Below are 15,686 nucleotides of genomic sequence, written 5' to 3' on the forward strand. Positions count from 1 at the left end.
TGGCTTCAAAGATTTATGGAAGAGTTGGGTAGAAAGCAAGAGAACAGCATACTGTGGAACGACAGTCAAAGTGCTATTCATCTAGCAAGGAACTCAACATTTCATTCGAGGACTAAGCATATTCAGTTGATGTATCACTTCATTCGGTCAGTTTTGGAGGATGGACAACTGAAGCTTGGCAAGATTGATGACAGCAAAAATCTTGCAGATATGTTGACAAAGGTGATTGATAGGAAAAAGTTGAGCCTTTGCTCAACTTTGATTGATCTTCATGTATGATTGATGGGTGCGAGAGCGATACGTCATGAGGAGCGAAGCTATTCAGTGGAAGTGCAGATATCAGTCTTCAAGTGGGAGATTGTTATTGGTGAAGCCTGATCTCAGTTTAATTTGAAAAGTACTGTACACTTGACCCTGATTGGGAGCGAGACGGGAGGTTGGGGGGGGGGGGGGGGGGGGGCTACCGCCCCCGACCTGAATTTTTTAAGGTATTTTTATACTGGGGGTAGTTTTGTACTTTCATGAATTAGGGTTTTTCTTTATTGTAATGCGTTTCTGAACGCCATATAAAAGGGATGTAATATCAGGAGACGCTACGGAGAGGCGTGAGGGTTTGTAATCTTTTCTTCAAAATAGTGAAACCATTGGCCTGTCGCTCTGCCGTAGACGTAGTCTACACCAAACTGGTTGGGTGAACCACGTAAATCTGTGTGTTCTGTGTGTGAATCTTTCGTTTATCTGTGCATCGTTATTCTGCTGCGTTGTTAATTCCTAACATTTTTCATTGAATGTGGGCAGGTAATCTGGACTGTTAATCTCGTGGGCCACCATGATGTCTTAGGGGATTGAACTGTTCCTCACCAAATGGATGATCCTAACTACTTGACAATAAGGAACTTTTGTCATTGATAAATTAGCATTGAAAATACTAAACAGACAGGTGGCTGTTAGGCCCTTTTCTCATGAGCCCAGAAGTCATAACTTAGTGATTTGAGGATGATACACCACAACATAGCATCATCGTCCTATCTTTGCTATGTTCCTATGTACAATATGCACCTACATAGAGCATGTAAAAGACCATACATGTACTTTGATTCTTTGAAGAACGTTTCCTGAGAAGGAACTCCCTTGTATGTTGTCACTGGATTGTTTTATATATTAAGGCCTTAGTTTGTTTTGGATTTTGGGAACGGATTTACGTATAATTTTGAATCTAATAATCAATCTTGGACTCACAATCAGTTCTCAAAATTCGAAACAAATAGAACCCAAATGTTAGAAATAAGATAGTATGCACTGTTTGCATAGGAAGGGTGTCCAGTGTGAGCAATTAGATAAAAGAAATTATAAGTTTATCGAGCATTAGTTATTAGCTCCCTGGGTGCGTGATCCTGGACGTTGATCTTTGCCCAGGCTACCTAAGGCCAGGATTTATCCTAACACTCCCAACTATATAATAAAATCAAAACTCCCTTTAATGGGTTTACAACTATTTATCAAAAGAGGAGTGATAGATGGCCTTCTCTATAATGCGATCCTTCGTATTAAAAGACGATTGATTGAATCTGACAGCCTTGTCCTTGTAAATATCATTAAGGGGCTGTTAGAAACGGGATTTTAGATTCCAGGTTTTTGTTTGAAAGCGGCGTAAAATTCTGGATTTTACAATCCTTTATCCTGGGATTTAAGTAAGAAATCCAAGTTTTAGAAATCTCTCCTCCAGCCTGATATTTCTAAAATTTGAAAACACGGAACGATCTCCTAATCTCTTGCTTGACGAGAAGAGGGGCGAGAAATTAGAAAACAACGGGCATTCTCCTTCTCTCGTCTCCCATCCAGGATTTTGAGGAAATCCAAGATTTTAAAATATTCATATCCAAACGGCTCCTAAAGGAAAAGATGGATTCCTATGACATATTCATTATATATTAAAATAAACAAGAAAAATATTATTTAGCTTATATGGAATTTGTCAACCCCCACATACAGTAAAGGTAACCTTGTTGCATACACCTTAACAAATTATGCTTGTGACACATTCAGTAACTCAATCACTTAAAACTGGACTAGCTTCCCAAAGGATTTTAGAGGAGTTGCTAGATGCAAACAGTTGTGTAATCTTTATATTCGCAATAAACTTCTTGTTTAAAAAATTGATAATTTGAGAGAAGATAGGAGGGCAAAAGAAAGGAGGAGTGAGTCACCCTCCCAAGCAGGTTTTGAAGGGGAAACTAAGGGGGTGAAGCTTTAGATGATGCATTATTGATAAACCAGAACGACTATGAAGGTGAACCATGGCAGGTCCCAAAGAATAATTGCCTATGACGCTTCCAAAGATTCCAACATGCTCCCATCAAGCTAGCCGATTACGCAACTCAAGAGTATCGAGCAATTTGAACTCTTAGGTTTTGTGTTCTATTTTTGTCTATCCGAGTTTTTAGATCTTCCTCTCTCATGCGTTCCGAGTTAGGGATAGTGTCTTGTTTCCATGAATGTAACATCTTTCTCTTTATCTAATAAACTGGTAGGAATCCCCACCAAAACCCAGCTTACCTACTAAAAAAAAGTAGGGCAAAAGACAAGTTTAATCTTTCAATCAAAAGCAATGAGAAAGTGAGGCATCACCCTCACTTAGAATATAACTATATATTGTGATACGGCTAGCTTGGAGAACCAATTTCTACATGCCATGTGTCAAACAAGCTCATTCATTTCCCTGACTGTTTGCTATCCCTTATTCCGAGAGAAACAATTTCAACCAATTTCTTTTTTTTTTCAATGAAATTTCATTCAATTTCTATTTGTGAGCTATCCATTCTACAATTTGTTTTTTTGGTAGGTAAGCTGGGGTTTGGCGGGGACTGCTACTGTTTTGTTAAATGAAAAGAAAGATGATACATTTAAGAATGAAAACCGTCATCCCTATCCTTGAGACATACTAGATAGGGAAAACAAATGATTCAAATGATCCAAAGATACTAGAGACCTATGAGCAAACCGATGGTGAAGAAACAGAAATCAAGTTCATTGAGATTAATTTCCTGCTACCCTTCATGAATGATTCCGATGGGAATGATGGATAGCTTAGGTGAAGTTGATGCTCCTAATGTTTCGGGACATCTATCATCCTACGACTCTACTTCCTCATTCTCTGGCTCTTCCTCAACTTCTGGTGGTTTAACTTTAGTGTTATGTCCTTTGTTTCTGGTGGGTTTGTCCTCTTTCCTGACCCGCCATTGGTGGGGATTCTTCTTTGTGGAGTGGGAGAGAATTTTTCGTGGTTTTGTAATTTTGTTTTTTTTTCCATTATTATTATTTTTTGAAAATGTTTCTTTATTAACTAGCGATTTGCTTGGGAATCCTGTGGAAAGGCATTTCACTGCTGACTTCTTTTGCATGAGAGAACAGCTACAAAGGCACACTTTTCACCGGATTTCGTCTTATTCATTTAGTTTACCTGAGGTGGCTGTTTTCTCTTGCAAAAGCCAGCCGCAAAATTCCTAGCAAATCTAAAGGGTTTTGCCTACTTATATTCCCACTACTATGCTTTAATAATGAGACAAACCCTCCCCTTGGCTTTAATTATTTAGCCTCAAAAGCTATTACAATTCCCAAAAAGCTCTAAGCAGAAAATTAAGAAGAAAAGGACAAGGTGAGTTTGTCTCATTATCAAAACATAGTAGTGCAAATATCAGACGCCATCTTTTTTTAATCATTAAATTACAATTTGCAACAGATCTAATCCGTCCAATGCAATTCCAACCGTCGGATCTCTCACCACAAAAGACACAAAACCCTAAATCTTGACCGTTCCCATAAATTGAGAGTATCTATAAATCCACTGAAGAGCTTTCTCATTTTCTTCTTACTTGCGGCTAGAGCCTTATTTTAGGGTTTGAAGGCTTTACTCTCTTTTTCTTCTCTTTGATCATTTCTATCTCGTTGTGTGATCTGAGAAAAACCAAAGGCCAGGTACTGATTCTTTCTTTCTATTTCTTCTTATCCCTTGTTTTGATTTTTTGCAATTTGTGTAAGATCTAGGGTATTTGGCTTAGTTAACTTTATGCGGTGGAGCTAGGGTTAGGGTTTGGGTTTATGCTTTGATTTACATCAGGAGTTATGAAGAGGGTGTCTTTCGATTTTTGATTTTCCGTCATGAGTTAGGGTTTTGATTTTTTGCAATTTGTGTAAGATATAGGGTATTTGGCTTAGTTATTTTTCTCCGGTGGAGCTAGGGTTAGGTTTAGGGTTTATGCTCTGGTTTACATCATGAGTTATGAAGAGGGTGTCTTTCAATTCTCGATGTTCTGTCATGAGCTAGGGTTTTGATTTTTTGCAATTTGTGTAAGATCTAGGGTATTTGGCTTAGTTATTTTTCTCCGGTGGAGTTAGGGTTAGGGTTTGGGTTTATGCTTTTTCTTTCCATCATGAGTTAGTAAGAGGGTGTGTTTCTATTTTCCGTCATGAGCTAGAGTTTTGATTTTTTGCAATTTGTGTAAGATCTAGGGTATTTGGGTTAGTTATTTTTCTCCAGAGGAGTTAGGGTTTGGGTTTATGCTTTTCTTTCCATCATGAGTTATTAAGAGGGTGTCTTTCGATTTTCGATTTTTGATTTTCCATCATGAGCTAGGGTTAGGGTTTGGCTAGTCATCTCTTTCTCTTGAAAATCTATTCTTTCTCCATCCTAAATGATTTGAAGTCGATCGATTATTTTTTCTTGAATCACCTGGTCTCATTTCTTTCCCTTGTGTAACCCTAGGATTTTTAGATCGATTTTTTTTTTCTTTTTCCTTTTTGTTGATCTCCGTTCTGCGAATCAGTTTGGCTGCTTTAATGGATCCACTATATTTATTAATTCATGGGATAGTACACATCTAATCTGTGGATTTTTTTAATACATTGAACTGGTAACTTTTGAGGTTGAATTTGGATTTGATATTTGGTAACACCTTCAAATGGTACACCTAATCTGTGGATTTGATATGCAGTAGCACATTTAAATGGCAAATTTTTGCGGTTGAATTTTATATTTTATCACTCACTGATTTAATTTATGTTTGGACCTCTCAGTCTCTTGAAAAAACTAAAAGGTTATGGCGGGAGGAGGGGGCTTCCTGAATAGGATTATTTATTACGTTGTAAATGAAGTGGTCGTCAATGGTCTTGCAAACAGGTACTTTCGGCCCTCTCTGCAGATTTTCTATATATTCGTATTTGTTTCTTCTGGTTTTTTATGTGCCTTTCTGTGTTTATTTTTTATGTTGTCTTGGAACGATTATGATAGTGGTTTGAGGCTTCTTAATCTGGTTGACGGGATTTACTAATTCCCGATCGACTCGTTCCCTTGAAGCGATAGTATATTCTTGTTATCTCTCAACATTTCCCCTCTACTTCTCTCCTCTGTGGTAGTTTTATGGCCCTGTGGAGATGGGAGGTTGAGTACATGATTATTTTGTTTTTTTGATTGAGAGTCTCTCTATTGTACCTTCAATTACCACACATATGACATACATACATTGTTTGAATCCGATGTATTCGAAGGTCTATTATTCAGTTTTTCATGTTCCACAAGTTGCATTTGATTTTTAATTTTTATTGTATTCCTGTAAATGAACAGTTAAAAAAGGGGAAATGTGCAATGATCCAGTTACATTTCTGCCCGGAAGTGTTTATTGTTTGCTTTGTTGAGGGTGTAGGCTACATCATGTAGCTTGCTGACATGCATTTTTGAATTATTCAATTTACAGCTATATATTGATCTTTTGTGGCTAGTTTTATTTCTACTTGGAATGTTGTTAATGGGCTTTGAGATGTTTTGGAATTATCTTACAACAATGATGATTTTACAGACCTGTAGTGATTTGCGAATGTGATCGCATCAAAGAACATCTAAGGGACTGAATTGTCATACTGATGCTACTTTCATCCCAAGTCATATTTTTTGAATGATACATTCCAAGTCATTTTTCTTTCATTTTAATACTTTTCACTTGGGTTACATTGTAACTTCTTTAGAAAATCCTGTCTTTGCATGCATGCATACTTATTTCATTTTGTAATATGCCCATGATGACTCCATAGACCTGTACCGAATGCGAATATGATCGCAAATAATGAACATCTAAGGGGCTGAGGCATTTTATTGTACTTTCAGTAGGAGTTCTGCCGCCCTCCTGTCTGTTTCCTTCATTCTTTAATTGGGGTTTTGGGTGTCACTTTTCAGTGATTTTGATGAATATTGTGCTTCCATTGTTTATTCTTTGGCTGCTTGAGTGGTTCCAACTCCAGCGGCTATACTTGAGTGAAGCTAGATAAATGTTCCCCTCGCTATCCAATGTTTCAATTTATGCTGCATTTGGACGTCGGGGAACTACATCTTTAAAATTGATTTATTGTACTGGGAAATTTTATTTGGTTTTGTTGTAAGATTTGAATAGCAGAATTTGTGTGTTTTCAGTCCTGCTTTTCAGAGGTTTGCAGTGAGGACATCTAAAAGAATTGAAGATATTTCAACCAAGGGTTAGTACTAGTATTCTTTTGCTATTGTAACCGCTCTATCTTTTTGGGTAATTGCTGTCTAAAACTCATAGTCAAGATTACTGGTGTTTATGCAGCTACACAGAAAAGAAATGAATTAGCAGAGCAAATTAAGGATTTATCCAAGAATTTTGAGGTAATTTGCATGCAACTAAATAGTTCATCTTGATTATAATCTGGTTGCTGTCCTATTGTTCTGATTGATTATATTGTTGTATTCAATTGGCTTCACAGCAGTCAGACAGAAGTCGATGAAAGGCCCAACAAAAGCAAAAGATCTGGGATTGTGTCAATGGTGATTATATGTAATAAATAATACATCTTCTCTTTTCTGTATATAGATCAACCCTTGTGTAGACGAGTTGCAGTTGTGTATCTTTTTACTAGCAACAATTTAAAATATCAATGCTCTACTAGTTAATCGGTCTTGATTGCAGATACATATCCATATGTGAGAGAACCTAGAGTTGATTTCTGCTTCATTGTTGGCTAGATCTTAAGGTCCTAGGTGCCTACTTTTCTCAGTATCTATCTATGCCCTGTGGAAACTAAGCTGAAGGAAAGTTTTACCAACTCATCTCTACAACTGGGGTGGCATTTGTGCGCCAAGTTTCTTTATTTTGGGTGGCTTTGTTTTGACCCTAATACACAAATGCAGAGCGTATCAGTTGCATCGTAGAAACAAGGAAAATAATCTGGTGTTAGATCAGTTTATTTTTATAGTTTTCAATAATGTTGTCAAGAGGTGTCTTTGATAAATGTTGAACTATAGGGTAAAAGGTAGGGGGTTCTACTTCATGGATGGTGGGAAGTTAGGGCGCGGTGTATCTCTATGTTTCCCAAAAAGTAACCAGAAGCACTACAGATGTAGTTTTATCTATTTTTATTTACTGTCCTTTAATATATAATTTATCATTATCCTATAAATCATGCAAACAAAAAATTTCCTTGGAAAAAGTTTTCCATGCCGTCTTTGGATTTCATGATAAATATTTCTTTTGAAAATTTCTTTCTATGATTTTTTATTTAGGGAAAAATTACACTTAGACCCCCTGTGGTTTCTGACACATTCAACTTGACTCTTGGGGTGCGTTTGGATTGATGGAATCGGAATTAAGGAATCGGTGTTTGATTCTATCCCTACAATTCTTGCGTTTGGGTGATTTTACTTGGTGCAAAGGGAATGCCTGGCCGGAATTTTAGGTGGAATAATGGGTGGATTTTGATACCGCCCTAGGTAGGTGGTATTCTCATTCCCAACACAAAATAACTCGATTTGGTTGACAAAATTAGGGAGGAAAAATCTCCATGATTTAATGGAGAAAATCTCTCTCTCTCTCTCTCCATGATTTAAGGGAGAAAATCTCTCTCTCTCTCTCTATGGCAAATGCTAAGTGAGACCCTAAACATGCTATTTTTTCTGAAAATGCTTCTTTAATAACGATTCTTCATTATAATGGTAACCAATTACAAGAATTGGAATCCAAATTCCCTTTACATTGGGAAATGGAATAAGAATGGAATTTGATTTCCATACCCATTCTTGATTCTTGGTATCCAAACGCACCCCTAATGTTTAAAAAGTTACAAGTAGATCTCCTGTGGTTTCAATTTATGTAAGGTAGACCCCTCAGTTGACAGTTCGTCCACAGATTGAAGGGTTAGGATGATCATATGGAGCTGATTTTTTGGGCACACCATATCTATGTCAGGGCCATCAAATGAATGCTTTGGATCATCCAAACAATGTGGGCCCACTGTGTTTTTGGTAGTGTTTGGATTCAGGTATGGTGTTTGGGCCCACTACCAAAAACACAGCGGGCCCACATTGTTTGGATGATCCAAAGCTTTCATTTGATGGGCCATGACATAGATAGGGTGTGCCCAAAAAATCAGCTCCATAGGGGTTAAGTTGAATGTGTCAGAAACCACGGGGGGTCTAAGTGTATTTCTCCCTTTTTTAAATTTGTATGATTCAGAGGGAACTATGAAATTGAAGGTCCCCGGAGATATAAAACTTGCAACTGCAGTAGTTTGAAGTTTCATTTTTCACTTTTAATCAATGGAAAAATAGAAAATTCCTGCCATACAAACAGGCCCTTGGGGAAGCCTGATCCTCGGTAGGGAAAGGTGCCTCTCTTGTCAAAAACAAATTTATGAACACAGATTCAGAAAAGATGAAAGATAAATCACCTTTGAAGGATAAAGGATGACAAAAAGAGATGAAGATTTCTAGAAATATTTCCTGATAGCATTAATTAGTGGTTTAACAACATTGAGCAACATGTATTCCCTTCTATGGCAACCAAAATCCAAGTAAAACCCCTGCAAAAGCCAGGCTTTTGTGCAACCAAATAGAGCCTTGGTGATAAGCACAAAGAAGAAATAATACAATATTTTAATGTAAATGATGGATTGTTGTTTGGAAAGGCCCTGTTTATTTTGAAATTTGCCAACCAATTGTGTTTCAACCCGATTATTGGAAATTTTGAGTCCAATAATCTGTTTGGGACTTGCAATCGATTCTCAAAATCCAAAATAAACAGTGCCCAAGGAAAACAACTACATGTGCCAAGATGGGGGGGACGTTGAGGGGAGTCCTCCCTGTGCTCTATTTTTGAAAATGCTGAGATAACTCTATAGAGATGCTTTCCAGTTAGTCAAGAGGATCAAGTCTAACCAACTTGCCTTTAAATCTCTCAACCCTAATCCAACCTGATTTACCAAAATAGGATGGATTGGGTAGGTTTTTGTTTTGATGGATAAGCCGGGGAACCCTTTCGGTTTGTTAGATAAGAGAAATATGTTACATTCATGGATCCACTTTTTGGGGAATATGTGGCGAAGCAATAACAAGAATATTTCTAGTGGAACATCTTTCACAATCTCTGGAGAGATAGTTCACTAATAGACCTAGGGATAAGTAATTCGACTCATTCACATTCAGATCATGAATGTTTGGAATACATATTATGCAAGGGGACATTACTTTTGCTAATTCTAATTGAGGGGTGATATCAAATCGGTCATAGGTACAAGTTAACATTCCTAACTTGGAAACACACGAGAGAGGGAGATCCAAAATCTCGGGATAGACAAAACAAAACATTAAACCTAAGACTTCAAACAGCTCAATACTCGAGTTACATAATCTGCTAGTTTCATGGGAGCATGTTGGGATCTTTGGGAGTGTTTCATGCAATTCTTCTTTGGAACCTTTGTCATGAATCATGATATATTTGATTCCGCCAGTTCTGGGCCCTCTCCTTCACTGTCCTCTTGCTCAACAAGGATCAACTCAGACTAGATGATGTTCATCCACCAATAATACTTTCTTCTTTCAAGCTTCTTACCTAGGCTCTTTGTCTCCTCCCTACTCATCTTCAACAGGATCTGTGTCGGAATATGTTTCTTGCCTTTCCTTTGTGTCAGAATCTGCTTCGTTAGATAAATTGTCTTCATTGTTACAAGTATAATTTGACTTGTTTTTCTGCGCTTTCTTTATTCTCTGTATCTTCCATATTGTAGATGTTCTCTTGATTTTGCAGATATTCCATTTATTATGCTTTCATCCTCTGAGCTGCTGCTCTCTTCTGTGGTTTGATCGTCTTCATCACCATATGAGTTTTCGAGAATATTGAAATTGTTGGTTAGAGGAACTGTTGCTCGAATCCAGACCTCTAGAGTGATTTTCTGGCTCCTACAGTCACTTGAGGGTATCTGCTCAGCAAGGTTAGCCTAAGGATCCCATGAATTTGATGGGATGGCTCTTTTTAATCGGTCTCCATGCCGCCTTGTCTTTACTTTCCATGGCGGAAACCTTGAGCTTGCATCTTTCGGTGGGATGGCTAAAATCCTCGTACAGTATGCTGAAGGTTTCCAATCATATTCCACTGATTGAATAAGAGTTCCCATCGGTGTTTGGATTTGGATCTCGATGCAGACTCTCTCGTAGCTCAGCCTAATGGCATCAGCTGTTGAGGAATCCATGTATAGGGCAAGTTTGCTTAGCCACTATTTCATCCAAAATTTAAGATGGAGGCTTAGAAACCTGACCCATACTGGGATGGAGGTGAGTTTTAGGCGCTCGAGAGAGGAATCATAGGACCATTTTTGTAGGACTAGCATTCTTCCTCCTTAACTGTGCGTTGAGGATTCAAGAATTTGAATGCCGGCCTCAGAGTTGGTAAATTTAAATAAGAAGAAACCATTAGTCAGCATATGGTTTACGGGTGATTGCGCGGATACATAGGGAGCTGCGTGCATCCATAGGGAGCCCGCCCTAAAATGGGGTGGGGATACCCTATGTCATCCAAAAAAAAAACCAGCGTGAAGAATTGGAGATTATAACTTATGGTTGGGATTCCAAACTGGAGGGGTAGACCAAGATATGAGATGGGGAGAGACTGTCCCACATCCAAATACACTTACCAACTACCCCATGAATAGGCCTATATCAGTTTTTCCCCCTTTTACTGATGTACTGGGACACCTTGTCTCTTTTATTATTTTAATAAAATTCACTGTTAATTTTCAAAAAAAAAAAAAAACTACCCCATGACGTCTTTTTCCACATCGCACCCATCCATTGAGAATTTTAATCCCTCACCAATGTCACCATAAGATCATCTGAAACCACATTGGCACATTTTCAGGTTTCTGACCTCCTTTGGTAGAACACGATAGAAATAGAAAACAAATGCATCATTTGTGAATAACAAATGTGTTATGGATCCATTACCATTCACCTTCAACCAAAAAGGTTGTTCTCTCATGCGATGACTACCACCTTATTTAGACCTTCTCCGTTCGAAGTGAAAAGGAAGGGAGAGAGGGGGTCTCCCTATATGAGGCCCCTAGAGCTCTCAAAGAAAGCTTTTGGGCATCCGTTCAAATGGAGAAAATCAGGTCTGAGACACAAGACCTCCGTTTGTTACCTAATCCCCATTCTAAACCACAAGTAATCCTCAAAATCCTACTCCATATTGTCGTATGCTTTCTCCATATCCACTATAGACACCACTCCTTGGGTGCCCTCCTTCCACGAGTCAAGACATTCGTTGGCAATCAAACAATCTGTATAAGGATTGCAGACCTTCAGCAAAGGCCCCACGAAAAAGGAGCATCCCCATCACCTTCTTGAGACTCCTAGCTAAGGCCTTACCAATTGTTTTATACATGCTTCTACAAAGGCTTGTTTGCCAAAAGTCTTTCACCTTCCTTACCCCTTACTCCATGGGTATAAGGGTCTTGAAGGTTGTCTTTAGATCTTTGTCTAACCTTTTCTCTTTAATCGAACTTTTACATTATTACATCATTCTTGATGATATAGAAGGCAAAGGTAAACCCGTCTGGTTAACCTCTCTCTCTTTAATTGCACTCTTCCATTACATCATTCTTGATGATATAATCAGGTCACTTCATTCCTTCAAATGATATCAGCCCCTTTGCAGTTGTCCCAAGTAATGAAAAGGGGTGCATTTATCATTTCCCTTATATTTATATCAATTATATCAGGATATAGTCAATTATCATGTTAAAATTTACGCATAATTCATGGTATGATTCTAGGAAAATTATTTAGCACGGGTATATAATTAAAGGTGTTGTCTCACAAAAGTATCCAAACTGATGGAATTAATTTTGATACTTCATTTTTTTAAAGGACCTTACACTGATGAAATTATTACATTAGTCTCATTAACGAACATTTATCGTCAACCTTCAAACAGTATGCATCATCAAACATTTCGAAGGGCCCACAAAAGGCATTTTGCGGATGGTCTGTTGCATGTGAGAGCAGCCACAGAGGCTCACTTTTCAGCAGATTTTGTCTTCATTCACGAGGTGGCTGGCTCTCACATGCAACAGGCCATCCGCGAAATGCCTTTTGCAATGGACGCTAGCAAATCGATCTCTTCTTATTATATATTTTACTGGGACATTTTATTATATATGAATTTTCATTCACATATATTTGAAGGGCATGTTAGAATAAATGAGATCTCATAAGATCTTACTGTTAGATTGTTTGGGTGGTAGATTATGTAGTAAGGTTAGATTCGGCAACTTAGATTTCCGTGTTTATCTTCATCTTTCCTTGATTATTCCCTATGTGCTCTATATTAGGCCTTGTTCGTTTAAGATTATGATAATCGATTGAGTCCAATAATTGATTTTGGACTCACAGTGCAGTTGTCATAACCTTAAATGAACAAGGACTCAGCAGTATTTTGAATTAATTGTAATCACCTAAGATTAGTGAAAATATTTTCCTTATCAAGTTACAACCAAGAATACAATAGGGAAGCATCACCTATATTTGCCCCTTCGCTGACCAAACATACAAATAAATAAAATAAACAAACAAAACACACATGCATGCATTTAATCGCCAATGCACCAACTCCCTTGTCATTGAATATTGCACACAAGGGATCTTGGGATTATGCATCGGACCATAGGATGTCCAACCCACCCCGTTTACTACGGGGCACACCCAAGGCTTTCCAAACGGCCTTGGACGCATCGACAATGTTATTGGAGCATGGTGGCTGGTAATCGTGGTCTTCATCGCACCCCTTCTTTGAGTCACACTCATCCACCACCATGGCTAACACACTCTTCCCATTAGCACTAATGGTGATGTTGTTAAGGCACCTCTTTTGTTTGTTACAGTTGTACCTGTTGAAGTATAAATGATTAAATGACAACATCTCTAACAACTTAAGCTTTTGGTGTAATTGGTTGTTTCACATGGTATCAAAGCAATTACCCAAGGGCAGGTCTTGGGTTCAAAACCCAACATGGGCCAACAAACTCCTTGAAATTAAAAATCCACATGTACAACCAACCCAAAAAAAGAGAGGGGCCACACGTGAGGGAGAGTGTTGAATTATAAATGATTAAATAACAACATCTCTAATAGCTTAAACTTTTGGAGTAATTGTTAATTGGTTTCACAGTACCATCCGCTCGAGAGTGCAACCACAGGTGTGTCGTCTGAATGGTATTGCTTGTCACATTCCGACGGGCCACCACCGTCTCCGCCTTTTTCGAAGCTGTTGAGGGTCATCAGCGCCTTTGTATGGGTTGATGTTGGGGGAGAACACTTGTAAGTAGTATAAAGTTTGCCCTGTGTACAACAATCAGAGTCATTTTCTGTGTTGCATCTCCCCTTTGGTGGTTTCTTGCCCCTTAGTACGCCGCTCGGCTTGCAAGACTGCGATTGGGCTTCAACAAGGAGAAGAAAGAAGAGGAAAAGAGATGCACAAACGCCCTTCTTCATCTCTCTCCCTCGCATGGATTACTACATGGGTGATGGTGTTTATATAAGAACTTTTTCCTAGAAGAGAAAGAAGCTAAGGCTTAGTTTCAATACATTGATAATCCTATTATTTAATCCTGTTGTTTTGATCGTCATACATCTATTTTATAGGTTTCTTTGTCGTTTAGACAGTTGTAGTCTTATGGGCATGTTAATTTGTCTAGTGATGGCCCCAAAAGAGACGTCTACAACTATTAACCGGCTCGACAAAATTGCGTTCACTAACACCCAATGGAAGGGCTTTGCACTTGTCGCTGATGACATCGAAATCCTAGTAGAAAACTCTGAAAAATATTGCTAGTCAGACCCATAAAAAAAAAAATATATATATATATATATATATACTCATTTCTTAGATTACTATTATCTTTGAAAGTCCCTACTATAGCACATTTATTTCAAGGGAGAGAGAGCACCGAGAGACTGCAACTAAGATCGCGAGGTCGAAGATGGTAGAGCACTGAATTAGGGCATATTTTTTTTTCTCATGAGGCGTTGATCGATCTTTCCTTCCATCTACAGAGGTGATGTTCGAGGAAAATAGCACAAATCCGAGGGTTGGTCACCGATTTTCACTCACAGAAATGAAGCCAACGCGGTGGACTAGTGGGATTCCACGTAAGACTAATGCTTTCTTAGCGCTTTCCGTTTCGGGGCAACAAAACGACCAAATTACTGGGATTCCATGGAAACTAGGGCTACTTTCTTTTCCGTTTCCGTTTTCCAGGCGCAACTGAACAGACCCTAAGACACTTCTAGATCTCTTTTATCCGTTGTTTCTGAATACTACTACCACAACATTACAATTACCACATGTTTTGAGTTTTACCCAACCTAATATTAAGTTTCTTAAATGGAAACTTAACCGATTAAAATATTCAATTTATTACTTCTTATAGCCATATTATTTAGTGAAAATAATTTGCGAATTGATTAAAATATTTTGGTGACTCCACAAATCATTCTTTTTGAGGTTTGCCAAATTCGACACTCGATACCCGTGTCAGATTCCGACACTCATATCCGTACTGATGCAACATAGCCTAGCATTTTTCCATCTTGTGAAAGAATGCCCTTTATTTATCTCCATTTTAGCGATTTTTGTTAGGAAATAATCCTAACGGTGGATATGGCTGTTGCAAGATCGACGGTCAAGATCATTTAGTGTGAAAAGGTATAAACGTTTGAAAAAAAGAGACGTTTGGGGAGAGGGATCGGCGCGATGAGGAGTCGCATCTCTTCCCACAAACGCTTATAAAAGGGAACTCTTAGGTCCTATTTGCTCACAACAAATTCGTTTCAATCTTTGAGAATCCACGCTTGAAGAGAAAGAAACCAGTCCCCATCACCGACGGTTGTGTAGCGAAGAGAAACTCAGAGAAAAAGAAAAACCCAATTCATGGCTTCCGGTATTATTTTTTTCTCATTTCAATTCAATCCCTATTGTTTTGTAATTTTCTCAATGTTGAATCGCCAAGATCTGTTGCCGGTGTTCATATTGATCATGAGCACTTACATGTGGTATCAGAGCCACGGTTCTAGAGAGAAAACGGCGAGAAAATTTTATTTTTTTTGGATTTTTTGACTTCGGCGGAAAACGGTTGCTCCGACCGGTGATTTTCCGGCATGGATGTGAAGTTCGTCGAGAGACGAGTCCAATGCAACAAACGGTGCCTAAATCCGATGTCAAACGAACCCAGAAAATGAAATCGAAAATTGTTGTTTTTTTCGGATTTTTCTGGAATTTATTCTGCTGTTGGAGAAGATGATGAATAGTGATGGGCCGATGGGCCGCACAGGCCCGTTAAGGATCCATCAA

At 38.4% G+C, this 15,686-nt stretch overlaps 1 protein-coding gene, 1 long non-coding RNA gene and 3 other non-coding genes across 6 annotated transcripts; 4 read left to right on the forward strand and 1 right to left on the reverse strand.

Annotated features, from left to right (window-relative positions):
- The first annotated feature begins 3,817 nt into the window (after positions 1 to 3,817).
- On the forward strand, positions 3,818 to 6,976 carry LOC143873427 (uncharacterized). 2 transcript variants are annotated; one of them, XR_013248147.1, is made up of 5 exons: positions 3,818 to 3,975; positions 5,074 to 5,176; positions 6,461 to 6,522; positions 6,618 to 6,676; positions 6,775 to 6,976. It is a non-coding gene; the product is annotated as an uncharacterized LOC143873427 (long non-coding RNA). The 2 variants fall into 2 exon arrangements; XR_013248141.1 differs by having other exon boundaries at positions 6,778 to 6,976.
- Positions 5,831 to 5,910, forward strand: LOC143846249 (small nucleolar RNA SNORD25). Its single transcript, XR_013234716.1, has one exon. It is a non-coding gene; the product is annotated as a small nucleolar RNA SNORD25 (small nucleolar RNA).
- LOC143846255 (small nucleolar RNA SNORD25) lies at positions 6,063 to 6,142 on the forward strand. Its single transcript, XR_013234719.1, has one exon. It is a non-coding gene; the product is annotated as a small nucleolar RNA SNORD25 (small nucleolar RNA).
- On the forward strand, positions 6,244 to 6,381 carry LOC143845950 (small nucleolar RNA snoR136). Its single transcript, XR_013234603.1, has one exon. It is a non-coding gene; the product is annotated as a small nucleolar RNA snoR136 (small nucleolar RNA).
- A 5,883-nt stretch (positions 6,977 to 12,859) lies between the features above and the next one.
- Positions 12,860 to 13,843, reverse strand: LOC143891916 (putative ripening-related protein 1). The gene is made up of 2 exons (XM_077396412.1): positions 13,509 to 13,843; positions 12,860 to 13,224 (listed from the first exon to the last, which is right to left on the reverse strand). Exons 1-2 carry the CDS (start codon positions 13,841 to 13,843, stop codon positions 12,987 to 12,989), a joined length of 573 nt encoding a protein of 190 aa, XP_077252527.1. The 3' UTR covers positions 12,860 to 12,986.
- Between the last annotated feature and the right edge of the window lie 1,843 nt (positions 13,844 to 15,686).

The sequence above is a fragment of the Tasmannia lanceolata genome, unplaced genomic scaffold (assembly GCF_043159265.1).
Source record: "Tasmannia lanceolata isolate RefF3 unplaced genomic scaffold, GAP_Taslan_0.1 ptg000002l, whole genome shotgun sequence".
Taxonomy (NCBI): domain Eukaryota; kingdom Viridiplantae; phylum Streptophyta; class Magnoliopsida; order Canellales; family Winteraceae; genus Tasmannia; species Tasmannia lanceolata.